Source organism: Netta rufina (genome assembly GCF_964035555.1).
Source record: "Netta rufina genome assembly, chromosome: 2".
Taxonomy (NCBI): domain Eukaryota; kingdom Metazoa; phylum Chordata; class Aves; order Anseriformes; family Anatidae; genus Netta; species Netta rufina.
Genome location: NC_140124.1, coordinates 137,964,899 through 137,990,190, shown reverse-complemented (window position 1 = coordinate 137,990,190; position 25,292 = coordinate 137,964,899). Strand labels below are relative to the sequence as shown.

The following is a 25,292-nucleotide window of genomic DNA, read 5'->3' as shown; positions in this document are numbered from 1 at the left end:
CCATTTGAAAAAAAAAATAGAGATTTATTAAAAATAGCTATTTTGCACTAATAAGCACACTTTCTAATTATTATTATAAAAATGACAAGATGCATATACCGTAATTAATTCTGGTATCATTTGAACTAGATGTTCCTAAAAAGTTTAATAGCAAACTTTCCACAGGTTTTGGCCCCACTTGAAAACGCTGAGAGTAATAGGCCTGAAACTGTCATTTGCAGTAGTAGTGACTACACAGCAGTCGTACTACTGGATGTGATGGCAGTGACCGTCTTCTCAGCACCTACAAATGCCCCAGCAGGTGAGCTGTGCAGGTGTTTGAAGATGGTTTTAATGTCACAGGCACACCATTCTGAAGGGCTGGCTTCTTCTTTCATTCATATGAAAAAAACAACAATTTATAAGAGCTGGTTTGGGCCACCTCAAACCTTCTGAGAAAGTACGGCTGATGGATCCATTTTGCCAAAAGAGTCAACCCCTAGTTTATCTATCAGAGCTGAGAAAAGGAGCAGGATGGCCTAAGCCTCAGCACTTCCACAGGCTTTAATTTGTTCAAAGGCTTATCGTTGCTCAGGGACCCACTACGTGGCTCCAGAAACTAACCACTTCAGAGAGTTAGGAGAAGAATTTACCCTGTAGTGTTTGAGAAAAATTTTTATATTCCTGTTTCACTCCACTGAAGTCAACCTGTTGCGTTAAATTGTGATCCCAAGGGCACAGCCTTATCAGTTTGTAATGAGCTTCTCTCTGTGTTTGCTGTGTATTTCCTGTTACGTTCATCTAAAGTGTGTAACAGCAGCTCAGGATGTTTGTTTTCAAGTTTTGCTCTGATAAGTAGCACTGCAGACATGAGTGTGTACTCACCTCTGCTCTTCCCTCCCCTGGACTAAAGTTTATAAACTCTGGGATTGTCATTGTTTTCTATAAAAAATGAAGTACAGAAGTGGTTCCTTATGGAAAAAGCAATCAACGTTTCTTCAAATGAGAGATCCAAGTAGTGTGTGTCTACTTAACTTAAAGTTACTTCATTTTTTATAGAAAACAATGGCCATCCCAGAGCTTATGAACCAAGATGTAAAAACATTCACACCAATATCAATATTTCTGATTACAATTTTTCAAGGGGCAACTGGAGTTTTTGCAAGGGATTTCTGGGGACAGCTTGGTTTTAGTGGCTGGTCAAAACTGTGTTTTTCCATCTTCCCTCTTCAAACATTTTCTGTATTATGGGTAACTGAAAAATCCATATATAATTTAATTTTTTCCAGACCCTTAATCAGTGGAGCATAATGGCTAGATTGATTGAGTAATTTGTCAGAGTACATTTTGTCCAGTGGGCCTTTGGTACACCCGTGGCTGCCGCAGCAAGGCTGGCCCCGAGTCACGCAGACATCCAAGGTTCAGGGCAGAGGAGTGACAACAAGCAGGTTGCAAGTCTCTTGTAACAACACAGCCAATTAGTATGCTGTGAAATATAACCAATTCTGAAACAGTACTGCCCAAGGAATAGTTTTACTAGTGTCTACAAGCTTTCACATGAGTGAATTTGGCAAGTTAGGTTGTTGCTTAGCTCTGGGAGATAAAGACAGGGATGCATCAGAATTTAGGGCAAGCAAGCAGGGACTGCAAATACTGAATACTTGTAAGAAAACCAGGCTGCTGAGAAGAGAGGCAGAATATCGCTTAGCAACATGAAAACATCCAAAACTGCAACCTCTGGTAGAGTGAAGGAGTACAGAAGAATGAGAGCAAGATAGGAAAGTCCAAGTAGCCAAAGCACAAAAGCCAAGTAAAGAGCATGCAATGACCTACTGAAAGGTGACATAGAGCAGAAGAAGACTAGGAAGGAACTGGCTGTTGTTCTTGTCTGCTTTTACGTGGAAAATGGGTTCAAGGGGTGAGGTTGTTCCTTGTACTCTAGATCAGCATTCGTTCTTGTGGTTGTTTTCTCCATCAGGTTTACCGGTGAAGGTAAGTTGAAAACCCTTTTCTGACTAGTGCCTCCTCTTGCCCTGTTTTGTAAGAGAAAAGGAGGACAGCAGCTCCTGGGGTGGCTTTACATCACAATCATGGTCTTCACAAACACTTCCAACACCCAGGCTTGTTTCCATCTCCCTCGTGCTAGGCTGGTGCTTGTGTGCGAGTGCGGTACCATGAGCCAGAGCAGGTAGCTCACACGTGGGAAAATGCAAAGTTCCCAGCTGGATCCATCGGCAGCTCTGCCTCGTTGTGCTGGCACTATTGCTGACACAAGGCAGGGAATGGCCAAACAGACATACAAGTGAAGTACCCCTGTACCTGTGTAGTCCTGTCCACGGTGACTGTGAATTCCTCCTGACAAGTCTGGAAAGAAGAGGCAAGACTCTCTCAGGCTCTGTTAAAGAATTTATCAAACCCTTCGATTTGGAGTATTTAACCTAAAATCTAAGTTTGTTGTGGAAGGAAAACTTGATAGTTCAGGAACTACAGGAATATTTTCCCACGCCAAAAAAAAAAAAAAAAGTCAGAAATCCATTTCAAAAGAAGGAGAAAAGTTCTGCAACAGTGCTTTACAGTCTTCTTCCCTAGGGCCATTCTTTTATTTCCCTGTGTGGCCATCGGTGTCAAGCAGGGCTGCATGTTGAAAAAGAGGTGGTCCAGAAGTTTGAAAGTTGATGACTTCCGCATTGATGAAAAAGAAGCATGATTCCTAATATTCCCTGCATTTAATATTGGGTAAAATCAATTGAAAGAGTAAATGGTCTAGCCAACAAACCCACTTCTAAAATACCGGAATCCCATACTGTACCTGGAGTGAGAAATATAAATTTCTAGGTAGCAATTCTGAGTCTGCCAGAATCCTGGTTTGGTGTCAGGACGTTCTCTTCCAGCTCATCAGTGAGTATTTGATTATGTGTGGAGCAGCATGTTAATCTCAGGAGAACATGGCAAAAAAAAAAGCTTCAGAGTTATGTACAATATTAAAAATTTCCTTGGCATTATGAGACCACGAGATGAAATCATTAAAAGATCTCTTTAGCTCAAACCTTAATCACTCGGCAAAAGCTGAGAGAGTTTCACCCTGACTGCTCTTCGGAAGCAGCTCGAGATTGCTCTCTAGAGGTGAAAAATGAAGATTTCCTTTCTTTAAGAATTCATTAAAGAGCACACACGCACAGGACATACAGGATTTAAGAAGTTCTTAATGAGCCTACAGAATACAAAAGGCAAAAACACTTAAAAAAAAAAATAATAATAACCATAATTGGGCCAATAAATAGTGAACAGACCTACAACAGTGTGCGTGCTCACTTTACTTTTTGTAACTCTAACATGAAAATACAGCATTGCCACACAGCATTTGCTATTCAAAGCTGGCTCTAAACCATCTGCTGTTACTTAATTTAACTTTCCCTGTAGTTTTCCTCATACACAACAGGTGTGCCCTCTCCCTGTTTCCCCACGGCCTCTCTTCTCACTGGCTTTAAAGAAATTGTACATACTAGCCCCAAAGTCTCAGGGAAATATAATGCTGCAATAGTCTTCTTACAGGCTCAAATGAACCTCAGGAAACTCATGTTAAATTCATAGAATAGAATCATCTAGGTTGAAAAAGCCCTTTGAGACCAGCAAGTCCAGCCATCAACCTGAGCTGCTGCGTCCCACCGCTAAACCATGTCTCCTAGTCCCATGTCCACGCGTCTCTTAAGCACCTCCAGGGATGGGGACACCACCAGTTCCCTGGGCAGCCTGTTCCAATGCTCGACCACCCTCTCAGTGAAGAAATCCTTCCTCATGTCCAACCTAAATCTCCACTGGCACAACGAAGTTCAATGAAGTTGCACTAGCAGGAATCCAAATATTACACGTGTTTTCCCCGACTGTCCAAAATGAGAACTTCTTAGTGATATAGAAAAACAACCTTTGCAAGACTGAGGAGTCATGATTTACTCTATTAGTGATTTTTCCAGTGTGTACCATAGTACAGAAGATGCAGGAGTTCATCTGTTTGTACAAACACAACACTAAAAAGATCCCATCCCCATCAAGAGTGTTTCCATTTGCTTATGACTTGTCTCACATATTGTGCCCATAAAGATATGTAAGTCAGTGTAAGATAAACTATATCGTGTCTATCTAATACTAAGCTGCTGGCAAATATTAAAGTCTTTCACTCTAAGAATCAAACCTAAGGCAAGTGGAAGAATGCTGCCTCTGATGACACAAGAGATCAGCAGAAGTCAGACAGCCCTTCTGCAGTGTGAATTCCACCAAAACCAAAATAACCAAACTCATGGATCAGGTATGTGGTAAGACGTTACCTTCTAAACACTTATGCTCAGGAATCAGTCACCGTGGGCAATGTTCTTCTGTATCTAATAATTAAGCAGGACAGAGATTTATTTATCTTTCAGAGAGCTTTCAAAATCATTAATATTTTTATGAAAATTAAACTAACACAGAGGTTTAAAAGCAGGGTGTTTCAAAATGCCACTGTATTGAAAAAAAGAACCAGTCCAAAGACCTGACATCTGCTGGCCACTCTGATTTGCTGTGTATAACAACTATAGACCATAAAACAGAAGCAGCCCCAGAAGCAAGTTCTTGACTAGAGCAGGAGCACTCACACGTTTCTGGCCAAGAAAAAACTACAGCCACAATTAAAACATATTTAATAAATAAATAAATAAATAATAATAATAATAATAATAATAATAATAATAATAATAAAAAAAGCCAACAGTAATTCAGTATGTCACCATGTTGCTTTCTACCTATCACCCTACCTGATACAAAATCTTCTTTTATGCCCATTTAATGTTTGGTTTTATAATGCACAGAGGAACAAGACATTCTTCTCCCTGCCTGCGAGCTATGGCCATTTTGTACAGAACTCCCTTTCCCTTCCCACTCCTCTTTAACTCTTACGGTGATGCTGCAGTACCCTTTTACCTTGAATTACCTTCAGTCTCTCCCTGCAAGGGCACGTTGCTGCCTCATGTTCACCTTCCTTTCCACCAGGAGGCCCAGGGCCCTTTCTTGCAGCTCTGCGTCCCAGCTGGCTGGCCACCAGCCTCCTGGTTATTCCTCCCCGGGTGCAGGACCACAAATTTCCCTCTGTTGAGCTTCACGAGGGTCCTGTCAGCCCATTTCTCCAGCGTGTTGAGGTCCCTGTGAACGAGGACCACTTGGTGCATCAGCCATCCTCCCTCTGCTGGCTCCGGCCCTGACCCCTGGGCACAACACCAGCAGTAACTGACCTCTGGGTCTTCGTGCCGTTGATCACACCACTCGGAGCCTGTCACCTCACCTCGTTTCAGTCTGTCTCACTGTCACTTCCCTGCTGGACATCCACGCTTCTTCTTCTGCCCAGTTCTCTGCTCCTCCTCATCCCCAGTCCTGGTGACCCTGGAACTCATAGAAGGTTTTCTGATACGCTTTCATTATTATGTTTTATTTGTGAATTTTTAGTAACCACCAGCACTTCAAGACATGTTAAAACTCACTAAAATATCAATACGTTGCTATTTTAGACACTTCTGCTGTGCAGCAGCTGTTTCCCCTTCTCCGATTTCAACTATTTACAGCCGTGTAAATCATGGAAATCCACTTATGCCTGCTTTTCCTATTAGGACATAAATCACCTGTCGTTGCATACTATAGTAAAATTTCCATACCCCTCACATTTTGGAGAAGAGTATGCTCTTCATTTCTTCCACAAATTCGTTTTTACATTAATTCTAATCACTTGGCGTACTTCTCGGAGATGGAATGCAAACTTTCCATTTCTATGCAGTTTAAACCCCGTTCCACTTGCCAGAACTCCTTTAAGAACTGCAGAAATGTAGTAAAACTGCACAAAGAGGTTTTTATTGTAGCATTTTAGTATAAATTAGAACTAATGCAGACTAACTCCCACTCCTGTACCCAAACTACCTTTCCTCACCACTAGGAAAGGCCAGCAGCATCAGACACCTCTGTTACTCCATGGTTTGTCATCATTAAGAGTCTTCCCCTCCTCGCAACCAGGAATTCTGTTACTGTAACCCCTCATTCCCCATCCACCCTGCGCTGCTGGGACAGGCAACAGAAGTAGAAGAGTGAGGAATGAAGGTGTGAAGTTGAGCCTGAGATAAAAAGAAGGTGGGTTTCTTCTTCTATTGTCCAGCTGCCTCTTGCTTCCTGCCTCAAGGACTTCTTCATTTCAGAAGACTCCAGTGCTGCTTCGGCAGGCACTAGCTACCTTGAACAGGTCAAGGAGTACAGGAAAGCTGTTTCTGCGCTGCTTCCTTGCTCTTGCTTGTAGAAGTGTTTTGAAAACACAATCAAAAAGAACTAAAATGAAGAACAGAGAGAAGTGTTTAGCCTGTGATCTGTTTAGTCTCCTGTGATCACCAAAACAGGATTAAATGCTGTTTCTGGGGGAGGGAAATGGAACTTTGCCCTAAGCAGTTGATTACACAGTTACAGTGAGCTCAGACCCAAGACAACCACGTACACAATAATTATAAGAGCCAATATTCAAACATTGATCTATACAGGGAAGGATCTGACTGAAAAAGGGAAAACCTTAAATTTGCTCACACTTTAAAAACCTGGTCAAGGCAGTGAACAGCTGTTACCTTCTGTAAAGGAAGGGAGAGAGCATGGGAGTAGAAGCACAACTGACTACTTGATGTTAGTCTTTTCCATTTTAGCTGTACAAATGACCATATGTAAAAATAAAAGCAAATATGATTAAGATAATTTTTTTGTAGAGACTTCAGAATCCCAGTTCATTAGCAGCAGCTAGATGCAACTCTTGCATTCAAAAGCTAGCCTTTCCTTTTGGTAATCAGAGATTCTCTGTGGGCTTAAAGATAAATTCCTCAAACCTGCTTCTGACAAAATTAGAAAAAAATCCAGCATTTACAATCTCAGTCTTAATTCAAGTTAGTTTTAAAGAGTATTGGAGGTGTGGTGTTTGTTTTTTTTTCTTTACATATTTAGCAGCTAGAATATATAATGTATTTGCAATGGGTGTGATAATTGGAACGGGAATAAACAACCTCTCTCTATCTACATTCAATGGTAGCTGTCATTTGCTTTGTAAGGATAGGAAAGGATGCCCCCCCCACACACACACACAGAAGCAAAGGAGAAATGCAATAATTCAAAGTGGTCCCAGGCTGCAACTGAATGAAAAGAACAAAGAATTATCAAAAAGATTCCCTGTCATCCCGCTTTACAGTCATCTTCCTAATAATTATCTCAAGTCTTTTCCTTAAGGTCATGAAGATATCAGTGTAAAAAACATCCACACGTAGGTCTGGTGGGTGGAGTATTTCTGCACAAAGCAAGAGAAATACCTGCAGCTCTTTAAGTTATTTGTGTTGAAGTCAGTGGCAATTCTGCACCACTGCACACAGGATGCAGCACAGGTTTTAAGACTTAATGTATTGCTTCAGTTTAGACACAGACACCTGTAGTTAGATGCTGCACAAGAAAGGGAGACATTTGCACAGGTATGTTTATTTTTTTCCCTGTGTGTTTACAGTGCTTCGATTGTAATTGTACAACATTCAAAAAGCACAATTTCTTACCAATCTTACATACTTTACATCACAGTTCAACAATGTTAACACAAGTGTATTTACTAAATCAAACAGAATGGCCATAAACATTTACACTATTGTTCTGTAAACAATTTTTTTAATAAACAATGGGAAATGGAATTAATACAGATCACCATATGAAAGAGGAATGACCTTTTCCTTAAATAAATCACTCTGTTTATAAATACTTCAGTTCTCTCAATATACATTTACAGACATAATTGTTAAAAGCAGATTGCCTACACTTTCCTTTAAAAAGAAAATGTCTGGAGATGGACCACTGTGGGTAAAATTCACCTAACATATGAAGCAAGCATGTGATTAGTAGAGTGTTAAAGGTATTACTGTACTTCACCCTCACTTCAGTTTGTTTACACCAATACAGAGGATTGTCATGTTAGGGAACTTTTACTTGAATTCCAGTAAATTGCAATCGATCTTGTAGTACACGTATGGGTAGTACTCCTGCTGGCTGAGGTTTAAGCCTGGAATATCCATAGTTGCCTGCAAGTAAAGTTTGGAAGCCAGTTACACTTTTAGAACTCAAATTTCTATTCAGAAGTAGATTAAAGCATTCATGTTTGAGAAACAAATAGGACGGGCAAGACTTCAAGCTTAAACTTCCACGTTCAAGTGACTGTTTAAGCAACATACAACAAGTTAGAACTTGGACAAATATTAACCTATTTTTCAAAATGAAACAAGGGCTTTTACAGAAACTAAGTAGCTTTGTATCCATAATTCACATCTGTTGCTATAGTAAACACTGCCACTAAAGGGAAAGCAAAGGACTGCAATTATGTTTTACTACTGTTAAACTCAGCCTGTTATAGGGTACTGAGTGATCCAAGAAGTTACATGAAACTTAGCTTCCCATTTTCACCTTGTCTTACATTCCCACTCCAAAAAAAAAGTCCTTGAAATACTTTGGAAAAAAAAAATATTACAATAAATATAACTTTAAGAACTATCATTTATTATTATTTTTAAATATAACTAAACTCATCACGTAGTCTACCTTTACTTATTTAACTATGAAAAGCACGGCTTTCCAATACAAAATGAAGGTGATAGAATAAGCTTCCCAGCAAACCAGCTTTAAACATGAGAACAAGACGCCTCTACAGGTGGAAAGGATGACTTCAAGTTCCTTAAGCCTAGTTTCAGATCAAAGTTGACTTTATTTGAATTCTTTGAGAATGTGAACATGTATCCAGCCTGTAAGGCATCTTTTCATTGGTAGTAGGGAAGAATGCAGTAAGAAGAAGTGATTTGGGACTTTTACATTAGACGGCACTTCAAATGCATTAGTTGCAACTTTAAATACTATCTTCCTTTACAAAAATGTTAAGGTAGAGGTGTTATTTTTATAAGGAGATAGTTTTCTGTACTGTGAGAGAAGTGAAAAATATGGAGAGATGTAGCTTTTTAGAAAGGCTAGTTAACTTTTGTTTAAACAGAACAAACCTAATACTGCCTGGGAGTAGCAGTTACAAGAATACTTACATCAATAATGGCCGCTGCACTGCTGTCAAGGTGTTTGTATAAGTCATACAAAACCTCCCTCAGTTTTTTCATTGTTTTCTTATTAGGCTGAAGCAGCATGGCCTGGAAGTTAACCGGCAAACCATACCTGAAAAAGTTAATCAGACAACTATGAAAACGCTGAAATAAACCTTCTTTTACCATTTCAAAAGTTTTATTTTACTTTGAGAAAGAATCCTATTGCTGACAAGGGAAGTCTACTCATTTTCATAAAATCATTCTGATTCTACAGTTCATAATAAGATGTAAAGTGGAACTTCTGTCTTCAAGTTTAAAATAACAGTACAGATGTCTAAATGCCTTAAAATTCCTGAATGCTTAGCACAACTCAAAAAGTTATACCTGAAGTCTGGACTAAATTTTGAATATTCCCATTAATCTACTTGCAAGGCTTTGCTTATGCCACTAGGTGGAGAATCTAGTCTCTATTCTACCCTCCTTTCTAGGTATGTGGAAACATTTGCCAATATTCAAACTAAATCCAACTGTCTTCTTTACTCGAGTTTGTCTTCAAAACCTGCCTATAATGGCTATGAAAAACAGACTCAATTGCAAGTTAATATGCATTTTTCCTCCTCCAATTGTTTTCTTTTTAGCAATTCTTATCAAAACTAACTAAAAAAAATCTTTCCATTTTTTGACCGAGTCCTTTCCACTCTGAAAAAACGGATAAGAGCAGAGTACCTACAACTTTTATCAAGCACTGGGCGAACAACACGCAATTATCTACTTCAAATGTTCCACAACTGGAAGCAAGAGATATGTCATCAACTATTCTTGCATCCTACCCTTCGCCTTTGTTTACTCCTTCCTGGAAGGCTGGCATTCACAAACCTCAGGCTACTAAAGCTGAGCTAGATGTGCTTTTTCCATTCCTAAATCTTTGCAAGAATTTACTGCTCAGGTCTGTCTCATTACCTTAGGACAGATTCAACAAAAACTCGTAGTGCTTTCACATGAATCCATGCAATGAAAGCTTCACTGAAATTAACTTTCAGCCACCGAACCAGAGGCCCCTGTGAAAGAGAAAAAAATCTTATGAAGAAGAATCAGACAGTTAGGCATGTTTAAGCAAATACTCATTATTTATATCATAATATAAAGATAACTTAAAGGCAGCGTTCACACTATTGATATAATGGGTCAAGGGTAGTTTTCTACAAAGTAAAGATTAATTTAACAAGAACTCTGTTGTCTCTTCAGTACCCCATCCCACCTGTCCATGGGCTAACTATATTAAGGACCATTTCAACAATATCTGATTATTTCATTCAAATGTTTGTCCGTTTTCAAACGTTACATACTATCAGCTGCAATCCCAGCACTTGGTTCAACACAGCTAAGAGCAACTCAGCTATCCCTGAGCAGATTAGCTGGGCTGCAGGCTGACTATGTGTCATGTCATCCCAGCAATATGTTCTCAGAATCACAAGCTCATGAAGTCATTATGCAGCATTAACACGTCTGAGACATCTCAGGTTTCTATAATGACTAGTTTATACAACTTACAAACTGTTTCTTCTTGTCAGTTGACAGCCTATTCATTTCTTCTTTATCAGCCTTCATCTCTTCTTCATTATACTGGAAGTCACGGACCATAAATCTGCATTTGGAAGTGAATAAAGATCAGAAGTGGCTATCTAGAGATGCTTCACAGCACAAGAGGGAACATACAAAATAAGCCTTACTTATATTCTCTTGCTTTATGCTTGAAGTCATCCACTGCCTTCCTGAATAAGGTGACATTGCAAAGGTAACTATCTTGATCCTCAAAAAGTACACTACACAGAAAAAAAGTCAGAATTATTAAGGTTCAAGTCACTACAGATCTGAAATACAATAGGTTAAGTTGTACTTTACTGCTACTAAGGCAGGAATATAGATGCAGATAATCACATGGGATTACTTCACAAATTAAACACTCTCTACAGAAAGTAACTGAAGCTTTAGCAACCACTCTTAATTACTCCCTCAGTAAAGAGTGACACTTTGCCACTCAGCAGCACTTCATACATGCCTATGTATTTGGCCAAGTTAAAATTATTTTACTGGAAAGGCAATTGAAGTTAGTTTAGTACCAAAAAATTTAGACTACAGAATTACTGGAAATGTATGTTCTAAAGAAAAAGGAAATGGATTTGAAAAACAGAAGAACTCAAATTAAGACAACAGAAGTTGATTAGAAAGTGTTACTTATACTTTAAAGAAGATGCCAAGATTCACTATTGTATACTTCAATATAATGCTTATTCTGAGAGTTCACCTTGAGGAAAAAGCCTCAGAGATTTAGACTGTTCCTCAACGCCATATTTTTTCTCAGTGATTTATAACACTTGTATTGAACAAGTCACCTCTTCTTTACCCATCCCTATGTGATAGTTTCCCCAGTAAGTAAATCAGAATCATTAGGAGATCTAAGCTGAAGCTGATCCAACTAAAATGTGACGTAAGGCAGAGCAAGCTCAGATTTTTTAAGTGGCATAGAGTTGGTAGTATCAGATCTACCCTATCAAAACCCAACTGTCAATTTAAATTAACACCACATCAATGCTTTATGCTACATGTTGACTTTATTTTTGATGTGGTAACAAAGTTGCTAAAGTGGCTTCACCCTGTTAATCAAATCCTGGCATTCCTCTTCCCCATCATAAACATCAGCACCAGTCTGGTACCCAGGGCCTTTGTTAGCACGCAACAACATAATCAAGCTTGATTGACTCAGATAAAACTATAAAGCTAGACATTTTGACAAGCTTTAGACTAATCTTTAGAATTTAAAGTCAATACAGATAAAGATCAAAAAAACGTAACACAAGCAAATGTGAGATCTAACATCTGACAACTTACTTGCTGGAACGTGGTACAACCATCTCTGCTAGCGTTTCATATTGCTTAACCCAGTCATTATAGTTCAACCTAGAGAGCACACAGGTTGTGATTACTGTTAGCATTGTAGAATAAAATCTTAGATTAGTACATCAAGTTTTTTTTAAAAAAGTTAAAAACAATTAATTATCACATCTTCCAATCCAGGTATAGGTTGTTAAAAATACACAAGGCATCAGGGACAATTCTCCTCATACCATTTTTTAGGATTATTGCTAAATAAACTACATTAGCCAAAGTGAGAAATACTTTATCTTCAGTCCTCATAGAAGTTTACAGGTATACAATTACTGAAGTCAAGGAATGAGAAAATGAAATCAGTCATCGTTCAATATAGTTCTCAGAGGACCAAATGAACTTAACTGTCAAGGTTTATCAGAAACTCCTCATGCAGCCCTGCTCGTCTGAGTTACTGAAGGGAATACTACTTCCACAATTACAAGCAGGTTCCCCAAAGTCCTGCACTTGCCTAAGAGACCACTGAGAATTTGGGAAGCCCTGCCTTTCTGTAGCTGGTGGTGAAGGGATTCTACCCCTAAATCACCAAAAATAAGTCAAAGGTAAAAGAAAAATAACAGCTGAGGTATACTAGCCACCAGTTTTCTGCTAAAACTACTGCACCTGTTTTGCCTTCACCAGAGTTTTACACATGACAGACTACAACTGCACGCAATAAACAGCCCACACGCTACCTTCACAAGTTAGAAACTCTCTCCTTATGCCCATCTCCAGGGAGACAGGCTAGCACTACAAAGCAGAACGAGCTGTCCAAAGCTTTGCCATTTTCTCAACTACAAGAGTTTTAAAGACATATGTATCACAACTTTCCTTGGCCAGGGAAAAGAGTGGTTTTTTTTTATTGTTTTATTTCAGATCTGTTGTCATTTCAGATGAGGAACAGGCTGTTCCTCAGGTTCGTTTTAAAGTTTCATGTTAAAGGTTTAAGGTGACATAAGCACTATTGCATTGGTAGAGACAGAAATACATGAGCAGTGTTCTCACAACCTGAAAAAATGGGGAGCAAAGAAGAAAAGGGTTCATTTTGTTAACTAAATGGAGAAAGCCGACATAGAGCTAAACTGGGTAATTCTATCACTAAACATTCTAATGGAAAAAACTCATGTTTTCATTCAGTACTTAGTATTTTCATAAGGATACTTTCTGCAGCATGAACCACCACGGCTAATAAGAGACCTAAGTCTATATTCCCAGTTTCTCAAAGAAACTCATGAGCACTCAGCATTGCTTATGGTGAGCTCCTACAAACAATGGAATATAGGCACACGGGTTCATTTGCAGTAGGCGTCCAAATGTTTTTGTTTGTATATCCATGAAAACTCAAAGCAATTCAGGCATCCTTTCTTACAGTAGTGTAGGATTATGGGGTCTATTGCTTGATTTACATTTATTATTTTATCCTGCTCTTCAGACAAGCAATAAACTTACTTTGGTACAATCACTAATAACGTGACCAAGTATTCTGAATCAAGTACAAAGTCCTCTTTCTTTACAATATCAGCAAGGCTTCTGGTTAGCAAGCTTCCTCTGTAGAGAAACAAAGACAATCAGAGCAAACACCTTTAAGAATTGAGCTGGTATAGACAACAGTTTCTCATGCTTGAAAGTGTAACATATTTCATTTAAGCATTCAGTATGGCAGAGCAAACAAAGTGTCCTTACATGAATGTTATATATACAAAAGTTTTTATCACTAGCTCACTACTTTTTAATCAGTAGCCCACTCAGTGCTGAGTGTCATTTCCATATTCCCCAAACTCTGAACTCTTTTTAAAAGTGATCCAAGACCACAAGAACCATTAATTCACTCTGAAGGTCAGTATATGGAACCTCAGTTACAACCAAGCAACTGCAGACCAACATACAGAACCCCAATGAAAATTTAAAGCAGCAGCACGTTGCCTTATTCTCAAAAGAACAAGAACCTACACAGATTTAATGGGGCTTAGCCGGCAGATTACCACGGCTTAACAAGGAACTTATGGCTCCCTCATGAAACAGCTATCGTTATTCTGACCCACAGACCTGAATGAGCCACCATTAACGATAATGGCAGGGCTGAGTCAAATTAATCAACCATATTTGGACAGAACTGCTGTATCTCGACTACTCATCATGTGTACATGACAAGGCAGCATGCGGTCCTCTTTTAATTTATCATCACTTGCATGTATGCAACAGCTGTCTCTCTGCTGGTTGCTTTTGAGGGAAGAACCCCAATTAATATAGATATGTTCAGAGCACAAATTGGAATGAAGCGGAAAACTTCACTGTTTAGCCAGACATGTAAGTAGCAGTGTTACACACCGCTTTAACAGCAAGCTTCTCTTGAGGGCTTCAGCAATTTATACAATCTGTACATGCTTTTGTGTATTTCACTATCACTTGCCAATCACAAGTGAGTGATTACCAGGAAGTCACTGGTAATAAGCATCCTTCTATCACATATGCTACTCAAGATTGAAATGCCTCAAAAACACATCAAGCTTAGAGCCAGTACCTCTTCACACATTACTGTTTTCACGGTTAGAAAGTTTTCCTGCATTGCATTAACAAAAAAATTAAATGTGACTTACGCATTCTTTCTTTCCAAATTCTGAAGGTTCCCTTTTAGATTATTGTATGCCGAGGCTCTTGCTTTAAGATCATTGTCAATCTGGTTTACTCCCTTGAAGATCAAAAAAGCATCTAAAGAACTGAGTTTTTAAATGATTTCTTAATTTCAAAGCTTAGATCTTTCATCTGCTATCAAGAACTTGATGAAAAATACACAAGCTAAAATGCTTATTTCTCTAGGGCTTAACAAGCTTCCCTCAAGACTCAAAATTTTAGGTTAGAATTCCTATAAAGGAAAATGAATCAATAATAAGAATTACACATCCTCTTCTGGTATCAACCGGACATGCTACTGCACCGAGCTGATCAACTCCACCAGCTTGAGGTCGCCACCCTCCAGCTCAGCTGACAGAAAAGATTATTGAAGATTACCTTCACACTGTGATACAAATTTACTGGTTAACACTGGCTAACCCGTCCTTCAGCTGGTTTTCACACTTTCCTCTCAGGACTTTCAGTGGCAAAAATGATGGTATAGTCTTATGAGCAGCAAATCAAGCATGAAGTATTGCAAACCAACAATGCTTTTCATAATCTACAACTTAAGATGAAACTCTGCTGCACTGTATTTGCTTATTACATGTTTTTTCTTGCACTTTTCCTTGAGATGAATAGCCTTGCTCACTCTGAAAGATAAGAGTATCAACTAAATGCATTACCTATCTGATTCCAAATGGCTGCTATTTACAATTCTAAGTATTACCACTTTTTTCTGAAGTTATTTCCAATTTTGTACACTTTCAAAGAAAAATAGAAATTCTACCACCATTTGCATTTGACATCAAGTCACCTGCTGCTGTTTTATATTGGCAATGGTTTACACATATACAGGAAAATCTATTTTACAGATATTTTCAGTTTATATACTTAAGAATGTCTGGAATTGCACAGGGCCAGCTTCAGGGTAGACACAAACAGTATTTCAGACAAAAAATGCATTTGTCTATTTAAGTATTAATAGCATTCTCCATTTTATGACTCTGGTACCCTTTGATCATCTTCAAAACTCTTATATTAAAATTGTAACTATTTCACTGTTCAGACTGACTTATATTTGGCTTGCCATTCCTCCTCAAGTAAGCCACCTTTCTCAAACACATCCTCCAGGCTTAATTGGAATAACTGCAAAAATAGTTAATTCCCAGTTAGGCTGTTTGGCAGCAAGTTGGAAAACACAAAACAAAGTAATAAATAGTTCTCAAATATCCACTCATACTTCTATCAGCCTATACAATGAATTATTTTTAAAATATCAATGTATTTAGCTAACAGTTGGGTAGCTGTAAGAACTTGGTGCAGCATTGCTCCGGCATTATACCACTGCCTACTCTCTCCTCCACCACAGTAAGTAGGTACAAGTACGTGAGAATTGCCAGGGGCACGTATCCGAGCATGTAGTTAAGAAACTCTCCTTTTAATTGTGCCCTGGCTGTTGACAAAACATTCTGCTGGCGTACACCACTTCAGGATACTACAAACAGCACTTCAACTTGGGTATCCAGATTTTATTTTTACAAAATATATCTTTCTTAACAGCTACACCACTTTGTTATACAGCGACCTTGTTTATGGTAACACACAAGCACACCTGTCTGCACCAGGAAGAAGTTGTTAAAAGCACAAGCATCCCGGCAGGAAAAAAAAACTTTGAGTATTTCACAACGCGCATAAAATAACTCAAGCAAAAATGTTTTATAAAACAAACGACCTTACCTTTGCAATAATTTCTGAAATATTCTTCAAGGATTGCTTGATCGGATATTTGGCCATATCCCACTGGAACCTTGTGATATAGGTGACCAAGTCAACTAAAATTTTGAAGAGGGACTTTGTTAAGACACAATAAGAGGACTGATTTAGGAGTACTGTAACAGAGGAGTACTATAACAGCCTGTTGTAGACCTTCACATGTATGTACCCTGTTGCTTAAGAAATCTGAAAATAAGCTACCAAAATCTTAAGTTTTCTGTGACCTCTGCCTTCAGATATTGGTATCTCTCCATCTTTGTAGACCCAAAAATGGTATTTACTAGTAACTATGATGGCTGGAGAAACACAGACAAAATCAGCCATTATTTTGCTTCGTATGAAAAATGGCTGGGAGAAGGCAGGGTTACGACTGTTACATGGCTCACCTGAAGCAGCAGTTTTGTAAAACTACAGGAGAGACTACCCTGAGCCCTTCTCTTAGAATAATTGCGTTAATTGCTGCATTTGTTTTCATGTTTCCATTCATACTAACCTCTCTCCAACACACCTTACAAAAAATCATCTGTATTCAGATGACAGACCAGTACAAAAAATGTTTTCAATGACCAGTAACAGCCATTTTTATGCTCCACCCAAAACTTCTGACAATAGCCTTAAAGGATCAAAAGGCTTCTACGAGTGAGTATTTAATATGCAGATCTGTAATTTCTCGCTATTTTGGATTCTATCATTCCTTTCAGGATAAATAACCCATGGGAAAACATATTTCCATACCTAAACTAGGCTTTCAGAACATCAAACAGAAGCAGCATTAAGTGTGTGTCTGGATCACCGCCTTCCCTCCTACCGCTCTTAGGATGTGCATATTATGGTTAACACTTTACCTCCATTAGCCAGAAGATTTTCCTGAACTTTATCTTTACTATCTTCCAGAACATCAGCCATATACTGGGCCACCTTCTTCACAACGCTGAAAAATGAAAGATAAAGCTAATAAAAAAAGAAAAAAAAATGCCATTTTGAGAAACACTATTCCTAAAACTCATCTGAAATTGTGTGGAAATTAAGAGATTGGATCAGGTATAAAACGTTGAACGCTTTACACATAAGCTTTTCAAGAGTACCAACTGGGCTTGCTATCTGAAAGAGACCAATTCAAACACATCTCAATTTATTTAAATCATTCTTAATCACTGCTCTCATCGGTTCTCAACAGGATGAAGATACTTCCCTTGCCTCCAGGGAACAAAGGTTGACATTTCCAAATGTAATCCCACTATACTCCAAACTTTTTTCCCCCCTCCTTTTCTTCTTTCAAATCTGTGTCTGTTTCAAAATCCTAACCCCATTCTCAAAATATGTAGTGAGGTAGAAGTCATCAATAATAAAAATTAAACACAAGGCAACTGTGACAATGAAAAATGAAAGAAAACCAAAGAGCTATAGAGAAATCCCAGCCCAAAGCCCTCATGAGATCTGAGGCATAAGACCTGCCTTCTCCACCAAAAAAGCTAATGTTTAACATTACTCACATGTGCCATGCCAAACATTTTCCTATTCTGTTTAGAAACAACTACTTAATACTTCTCTCCTTGAAACAGAAGATAGCTCCACAAGTTCTGGCTATGTTATATTAGCTCAAAAATCACTTTCAAAAGACCATTAGTTTCTTCAAAATAAACATCCTTTGCATTTACATTTTGATGCTGTGTAATCATCAAAGTGGGTTAAGGAACATGTTACCTTCCTGAAGCCTGTAAACAGTACTCTAACTTGCTAAGATGCATTTTACTGCATCTCACCATCACTTCCTTTAGCTGCCATGCTCAATTCTGACCAGCTCTCCAGAATCTGGCACCACACAGCACTACTACAGGGAGAACTTGGGGAGATGATGAAGGGAGAACCTTCATCCATGTCCCACTATTCCATGAGAAGCGTCTCCCCCAAGCACAGATACTAGGAAAAACATCAGCTTAGCCTACTGAAATTGGCTTGTTGACTGCATACAAAGGATCACTATGAAACCTAAAAAGTTTGAAAATAGCCCGTGAATCATTAAGGATTGGCAAAGCATCGTATCAGTGTTCAAATATTATACATGCTAGTAAAAATAAACTGTTACCTCTCCACAAATGCATCCAGTTTAGCCAGCTCATCTGACAGACCAACTAAAACATCCAGCGTCCCAACCTAGAAGGAAAAATCAAAATGCATTAGCAACTGCATACAAACCTGGAAAAAGAAAACACCCCTAAAAGAGTTTAACTACATACACAGAAGCCAGACTATTCCCCGTGGTATATAAATTTAAGGTATGCTCAAACTCTGCTCCCTTTAGGAATAATTTTAGTTCACAGGAAATAAAAAGAGTAGAAACAAAACCAATCGTTAATAACCCTAGTGGGCCACATGAGTTTTCTGCAATAACTTCTCTAAATACTGTAGGCACCCTACAGGTTGAAGGTCATCCTAACTCACATCCATGGAGCTCCTGGGAAGAGACTGACACCGATTGGATTAGTAGATGTAAGAAGAGGGGCTACATCTCCTGAAATAACTCAGGATGGTCTAAAGATGAATGATAACTTACAGCAGATGGAAGATGCTCTAAGACAGCGTGTGCTGTGGGCCTGTTCCCTAGTGGAGGCAGAATGAGGCAGCGTGCCACCTGAACTTGAACCATTCTGTAGACACATAGGGGTGGCATTTTTTCCCCTTCATTTTGATAATCTCTCACTTATAAAGCATTAAACTGAGCTCACAATTATTTTTTTTTCAAGACACGTGCTGGTGTCAGACCTTATCTTGATGAAACACTGTCTTCTACCTTTTCTATAGCCTGATAGTTGCAGTTAACCAAGAGAAACTGCTTTCAGATTTTGTTTCTCTTCCCTTCTCACTGTAATAGTTTAAATGGTTTCCTTCCTATTTTCTATAGCATACACTGGCTGGTCACACTGAAATGCTCTCAGTTGGAGACAATTGCTACTTCTGGACACAGAAAAAGCAGGAGCTGTTTGGTCATCTGCCCTATTTTAAATCAAGCCATTTCATTGCATCTCAGCCAGCAAAGCAGCAGCAGACACATCAGAAGTGTAAGAAAAAAAAAAAAAAAAGAAAGAAAACCGTGTCATCTGAATACTCAGATCACAAATCTCCATTTGCATCTTAATTTCCAAAGCTGATTTTCTTCTCCTGCTTACTGCTAGCAGTATGAGACCCCAATTGCTTCCTGTGGGAAAAAACTGCTTTATTTGCTGAAAGAACACAATTCAATGAACCTTTAAACCTTACAGTATGAGAAATTTTTATAATTCCAGAGAAAAGATAACTGATTGTTTAAATTAATGTTTTGATCCACAAATACTCAACAAAATACATCAGCTGCTTTCTCTAAAAAGTCTGCAAGTATTCATCACCTGCAGTTTTAGTCTAAAGAAACAAACATGATGCCAAACAAACACTTCTTAGGACACGACAGGGGGCTTACGTACCTTCAGGTCTGGAATATTGAACTTTGAATTAGTAGAAAGATTGTTATTTTTTGTGGTCGCTGCGTGTAGTTTCTCCCATGTCTGTTGACAAGTTTTTTCCCCAGGAGCAGAAATCAGCCAGAACTCGGTCATTTTTGTCTCTTATCGTGATGCTTTCTGCTTCTGAAGACAGGGGCAAGATGCTAGTAGGAGAAAGGAAGTGGGATGGAAGAAAAAATATCTGCCATTAGTTTAGGATTGAAAGCTTTGCCTGAAGAAAAATCATCCTATTCCATGTAATTGAAGTGCTGTCCTAGCCACTGGAAGAGATTCTACCGAGAGTATCACATGGTTCCAAATTCACTTTTTCCTATCTCCCAAATCACATTTGCACAGTTGCAGAGTATTTTTAAACTGCCCATCCTGCAAGTTAAAGGCTGAGCTTGCAACATTAACATCTGCAACTCCACAGAAGATTATAAGCAACCTAACTGAAAATAAATCCAATAACACAAGACCCAAATCACGTTTTCAAAGCTCTGTGCAACCTCCAAGATCTGTGTAACAGACTGCTTTCTGAGAGAAAATGCAAGAGAAACACATTTCAGCTCTGACACCAGAGCCTTTGCAATCACTTTTCAGATTAGAACAGTATTTTGAAGTCAATTAGTATATCATTTAAATACATTTTAGGCAAACTTTGCTTAAATGAATAAACTAAGAGGGCTCTCCCAGCAGCTAAGCATTTCAACATGAAGGGGGGCTCCATTCTAGTCTCAGTACCTCTGTTGTCATTGCAGACTTCCAATAAAATTACACTAATGCTAGCATTATTCAAGAGAACCAGCACTAAACACAGTTTATGTTACAGGGCTTGTTTAGGGAAACACTTAACCGTGTTATGGACCTCCACTGGAGGTCTACTATCAACATTTTGGAGTGAAACAAAATTTAATTTCCTCTTATTCTGAGGACTTAGGTGCATTATCTTCCTTAACACATGCCAAACGTTACGTTTTCCTACGCCTCGCTGAACCCTGGCCCTATAAAAGACCCGGCCAAATTTACAGTAAACTTCACCCACGCACGGAGACAGCCCTGCAGCTCACACACACACTCAAGTGCCTAAGCTTTAGATTGGCTTCTGCTTGGACACGATTACGCTAAAACAAGAAGAGGCTTTGGAATGGATGTTGACTAAATAAAAGGCAGAAGTTCAGGTGGCAGCAGTGAGTATCCCCGCACGAGGCAGAAGAGCTGCAGCACAGAAGTCCAAGGCTCCTGTTCAGTGAAACAGACGGAACATGGTGTTCTCATGCTTTCCACTAAAACACAAATAGACCTCCAGAAAATGTATAAAGTTTCCAGAGATTACACCAGATAAGGAAACAGTTGCTTGTTCACCATGAGTCTCATTCTCTGCACTACAGATTGGAAAAAAGAAATCTAAACATCTCTCACAGGGCAAAAAAAAATCTTTAATGGATCCATTGCAAAGAATAATTGGAAAACTTTAATTACTGAAAGCAATCTTTTACAGTCAGTTTTCAAGGACTGACTGTGCAGACTAAATATTGACGAGTCTACCATAAACATAACTGGCTGCAAACACCTGAGAGACTTGCAGCAAAAATTTAATCATGCTAAAAAAAAAAAAAAAAAGTGAACTAGAGAACTTCATGATTCCTTAACACCAGAGGGGAAAAAACGAGTTGTTCAACTCAGTAACCAACATCTTTTTCTACTGCTCAAATGGAACAAGCAAAGGTGGGGCAGCTGTCACTTCCACGAATCACAAAGCTGCAGAACCCCTTTTCCCTGTTCCCGCCACCATTTTTCTCTGCCTGTCTGGTCTCCAAGAAGCTCTGTCCCACTTCACCAACCAGGGGAAGTGGGATCATCCCCATCCCAGACACCCACTCAGTGCAGCATTGTTTGAAATGGTCATCGGGGAGGAGTACCGACACCGTCAGACACATGAAAGACCAACAACCGGGCACTACTCCAGCCAGACACACTGACTAGTTTCAGCATCATGGCTTTTCTATGGTCCCAGAAAGATTTTCAAATACATATATGGGGAAAAAAAGCTTCACAGAAAAGTTTTAAACGTTTGTTTGGATGCTTGTTCTATGTCAGGAAGATGGAGTTTGCACTCAGAACTACAGGGAACAAGGAACAAGAAGCAGAAAAAGGAGAAGTGCAAGAGAACAGTAAGAAAAACAGAAACAGCCACTGGCCAGCCAAAAATACATATTGGCCCACTGCAAAATGAAAGCCATTACACTTAAACAGCACCAGAGGAAAAAAAAAAAAAAAAAAAAAGCAGGAAATACCAAGGGTTCAGATCATTTAAGTATGCTGACAAGTATTTTTGTTTTTTAAACTAAACTATTATTTTATTCCCTTGAACTGGAAATAATGGAATGTAGTCTTCCGTGAGATCCACCGCTGTAGTAAACTTATTCTCTCTTTAGGTCAAGAGGTATTTGTAAGCTGTCAAGCATTGGCATCTCAGCAGCCTGCAAAACCTAAGCAGTGGTCTCGTTTTGGCCTTACCAACAGAACTCCATGGATAACAAGCAATTACCTGGATACTGCCCACGAATTAGCTGCACCTTGCCCCAAGAGGACTCCTCAGTGCTGTAGTTTTGGTGGTATCTTAAACTGCACCTGTAAAATGACCTGATCACCCCCAAATTCCAGAGCAATCCATACTAGAATCTCACTGTACTAAGCACTGCCTGTATAAGGATGTAGTCCTGACTTAAACTGAAAGTCTGAAGCATTCTGTGTTGAAAACTAAGTTACATGGGAAAACAAACACAACAACAAAAGCCCACAAGTTACAACCCTCTTGTGAGTTTTTTTAAAACAAGCTGGCAGAAACAAATTTTGTTTAGCCTCTGGTTACCTCCTACCCCAAGAAAACCCCAAAGGGGCATTCAACATTTCAAATCCTCTTCTAACAACCCTGTGATTAACTTCCTTTCTTTTCTCTACTTAGCTAATTATTACAACTGAAAACTTTAACTGAAGCAGAGTATCTAAGGCAAAAGCTGGGAGGATAACCCCAAGAAAGAGCATCATCTCACCCTCCTCACTCCCAGTGAGCATTAACTGCAGTATTCCAGTCATTTTTTCCCCAGACATCCCTGCTTTTATGGTTTTTTTTGATAACAAACCCGATGAAAGAACCTAGAAGAAGCAATCAGAGTGGGCAAATGAGCTTTTGTTTACATGCTGGACCTCTGTGACAGGCACTGTTTTGTAACATACTGCTGAGTGGAATTTGTCATAGGATGGTTTTGCCTAATTACTGCTGGCTATTCTTGCTATTCCAATTATTTGACATACACTCATAAAAGGGCAGAAACATTCATAAATGGATGTCCAAATTCATAAATGGCATTGTCAACAACACAGAAATACATCAACTTAAAAATATTCAGCACTATAGCACACAGTTCATGAGTTTCATTCCATACTACACCACAGCGATCCTGAGCAAGCAGGAACCATGCTGCTAATTCTGCTGGGTCTGGTAAAGCTATCAAAAAATAAAACAATTTCTGAGATGTCATTATAAGTATATTCTCACCAATGTAAGCATGAAGTGTTGCTATACGATTAAAAGAAGAAAAAAAAAGAAAAAGGGGAAAACCCATTAAGCCAAGAAAATAAGAAGCAAAGCTTATAGAAAAGTCTCTCTGCAGACCAGGCTGAACCAAAGTTTAGAAGCTCTGGGAAGAGGTTCTGGAATCCTAGCTTTATATACAGCATTGGGCAAGCCACACGGGTTCTTACAAAACCTCAAGGTCATTAAGTTATTGTTTTCATACGGATCAACTGAAGCATCAGCATCTCAAACAAATAAATAAATGAAATCTTATGAGACCAGTGATGCTTTGACCCCCCTTCACCTTGCACAAAAAGTGAGACTTCCCACTTTTAAGGGCTTAATACCACAAATCCCTCAGAACACCCTTTCTGTCATTCTAGGTTGAAGAGCTGAGCGGCGTCCCACTGAATTCCTCTTGACGCCTTCCCATAAACATGCCTGCAACACGATTTTGAAGCGCAATAAGGGCTTCCACGAGCCCTCAGACAGCGTTTTATGTAACACCAACACTGCCGGGGCGTTCTGCTAGGCGAATAGATGCCACTCATCTACATCTACACGCTGTTCTTGGCACATCGCGCCCCTGGAAGCTTTTCCGCTGAAGCCCCTAGGTTTGAACTGCAGCTACTCCAACACCTGAAATAGGTTTGACATGTTATTTTGAACAGATGTCGCATTTCTGGCCATAATTAACAGGGTTTAATTTCTGTATCGTTTAGAGAGGCGGACAGGAGGAGGCAAAGGGCCCTCAGACACCAAAGCTCCCAGGCAGCACGCCCTGATGCGCCCCACAGAGCCTCCAAGCGACCCCTTTCGGCTCGGACGCACACACCCCGCGATGCCAGGACGGGATTTGCACTGCAGCTTCCCAGAGCGGCGGCGGGGCTGAGGCAGGGCTGAGGCAGTGCCCGCGGCCTGCGCCCGCGCCCAGCGCCCAGCCCCCAGCCGCCATCTTCCCCCCAGCCCTACCCCCAAAAAACCCCCCCTGCCGCCGGCCTCTCGCCCTCCACCCCCCCAAAATCCCCTCCCGGTGAGGCAGCCGGGCCCGAGGCCTCTCCTTCAGCCCTCCCCGGTGCCACAGGCCGCGGGAGGAGCCGCGGGGGAGCCCCAAAACCTCGGCACCCCCCGGTTCTTCCTCCATCCCCCCCCCCCGCCGCCCTCCTCCTCCTCACCGGCGGCCGCGGCCCCGTCACGGCGCCATCCCGCCCAACCGCCCCGCGTCACGTGACCGCCGCGGCGCCGGTCACGAGGAGAGGGGGAGAGGGGGAGAGGGGAGGGGAGGGGCGGGGCGGGCTCAGAGCCCAAGGGTCGCGGGTTCGAGACCCGCCTCGGCCCCCGCGGGTTTTGGGGTTGGGGGGGTGAAGGGGGGGAATGGATGGGACAGGGAGAGGTTGGCTTTTCCTGGCGGAAAATAGAACTGGTGCTAAACATCGGCGCTGTTTAGGGAGAAAAGCCTGATGTTTGCGTGTTGTTGTTTTTTTGTACCCGTAGCCCTGTGGTTGGCTCACGGTGTGGGGTGACCAGAGGCAGGGGGTCACAGCCCGAGAGACCCCAAGCCACGTACGGGTCAGGGTGGCCTTGGCTGCTGACAGGCGTTACATAGGGTCACAGAATGGTTTGGGTTGGAAGGGACCTTAAAGATCATCTGATTCCAGCCCCCTGCCATGGGCAGGGACACCTCCCACCAGCCCAGGCTGCCCAAAGCCCCATCCAGCCTGGCCTTGAGCACCTCCAGGGATGGGGCATCCACAGCTTCTCTGGGCAGCCTGTGCCAGGGCCTCACCACCCTCAGAGAAAAAAGTTTCTTCCTCATGTATAACCTAAATCTATGCTCTTTTAGTTTAA

The 25,292-nt window shown here is 40.3% G+C and overlaps 1 protein-coding gene across 2 annotated transcripts; it reads right to left on the bottom strand.

Annotated features, from left to right (window-relative positions):
• Positions 1-4,212: 4,212 nt before the first annotated feature.
• On the bottom strand, positions 4,213-24,690 carry ATP6V1C1 (ATPase H+ transporting V1 subunit C1). 2 transcript variants are annotated; one of them, XR_014618258.1, is made up of 16 exons: positions 24,620-24,690; positions 19,847-20,028; positions 18,475-18,542; positions 17,234-17,319; positions 16,353-16,447; positions 14,600-14,691; positions 13,452-13,550; positions 11,967-12,035; positions 10,808-10,900; positions 10,629-10,722; positions 10,038-10,135; positions 9,081-9,207; positions 7,987-8,078; positions 5,241-6,315; positions 4,943-5,151; positions 4,213-4,355 (listed from the first exon to the last, which is right to left on the bottom strand). XR_014618258.1 is itself a non-coding variant. In XM_084283149.1 (13 exons), exons 2-13 carry the CDS (start codon positions 19,976-19,978, stop codon positions 7,983-7,985), a joined length of 1,149 nt encoding a protein of 382 aa, XP_084139275.1. In that variant the 5' UTR covers positions 19,979-20,028; positions 24,620-24,690; the 3' UTR covers positions 7,472-7,982. The 2 variants fall into 2 exon arrangements, 1 of the variants encoding a protein (XP_084139275.1); XM_084283149.1 differs by lacking the exons at positions 4,213-4,355; positions 4,943-5,151; positions 5,241-6,315 and having other exon boundaries at positions 7,472-8,078.
• Positions 24,691-25,292: the final 602 nt, after the last annotated feature.

Bases quoted from the DNA above. Each gene is read 5' to 3' on its own strand.
- ATP6V1C1 (XM_084283149.1), bottom strand. From the start codon at position 19,978: ATGACCGAGTTCTGGCTGATTTCTGCTCCTGGGGAAAAAACTTGTCAA. The intron at 12,036-13,451 runs GTAAGTTTATTG...TGTGCTCTCTAG, and splicing joins TTATTAGTGATTGTACCAAA to GTTGAACTATAATGACTGGG. The intron at 10,901-11,966 runs GTAAGTTGTCAG...TTTTCTGTGTAG, and splicing joins GTTGTACCACGTTCCAGCAA to TGTACTTTTTGAGGATCAAG.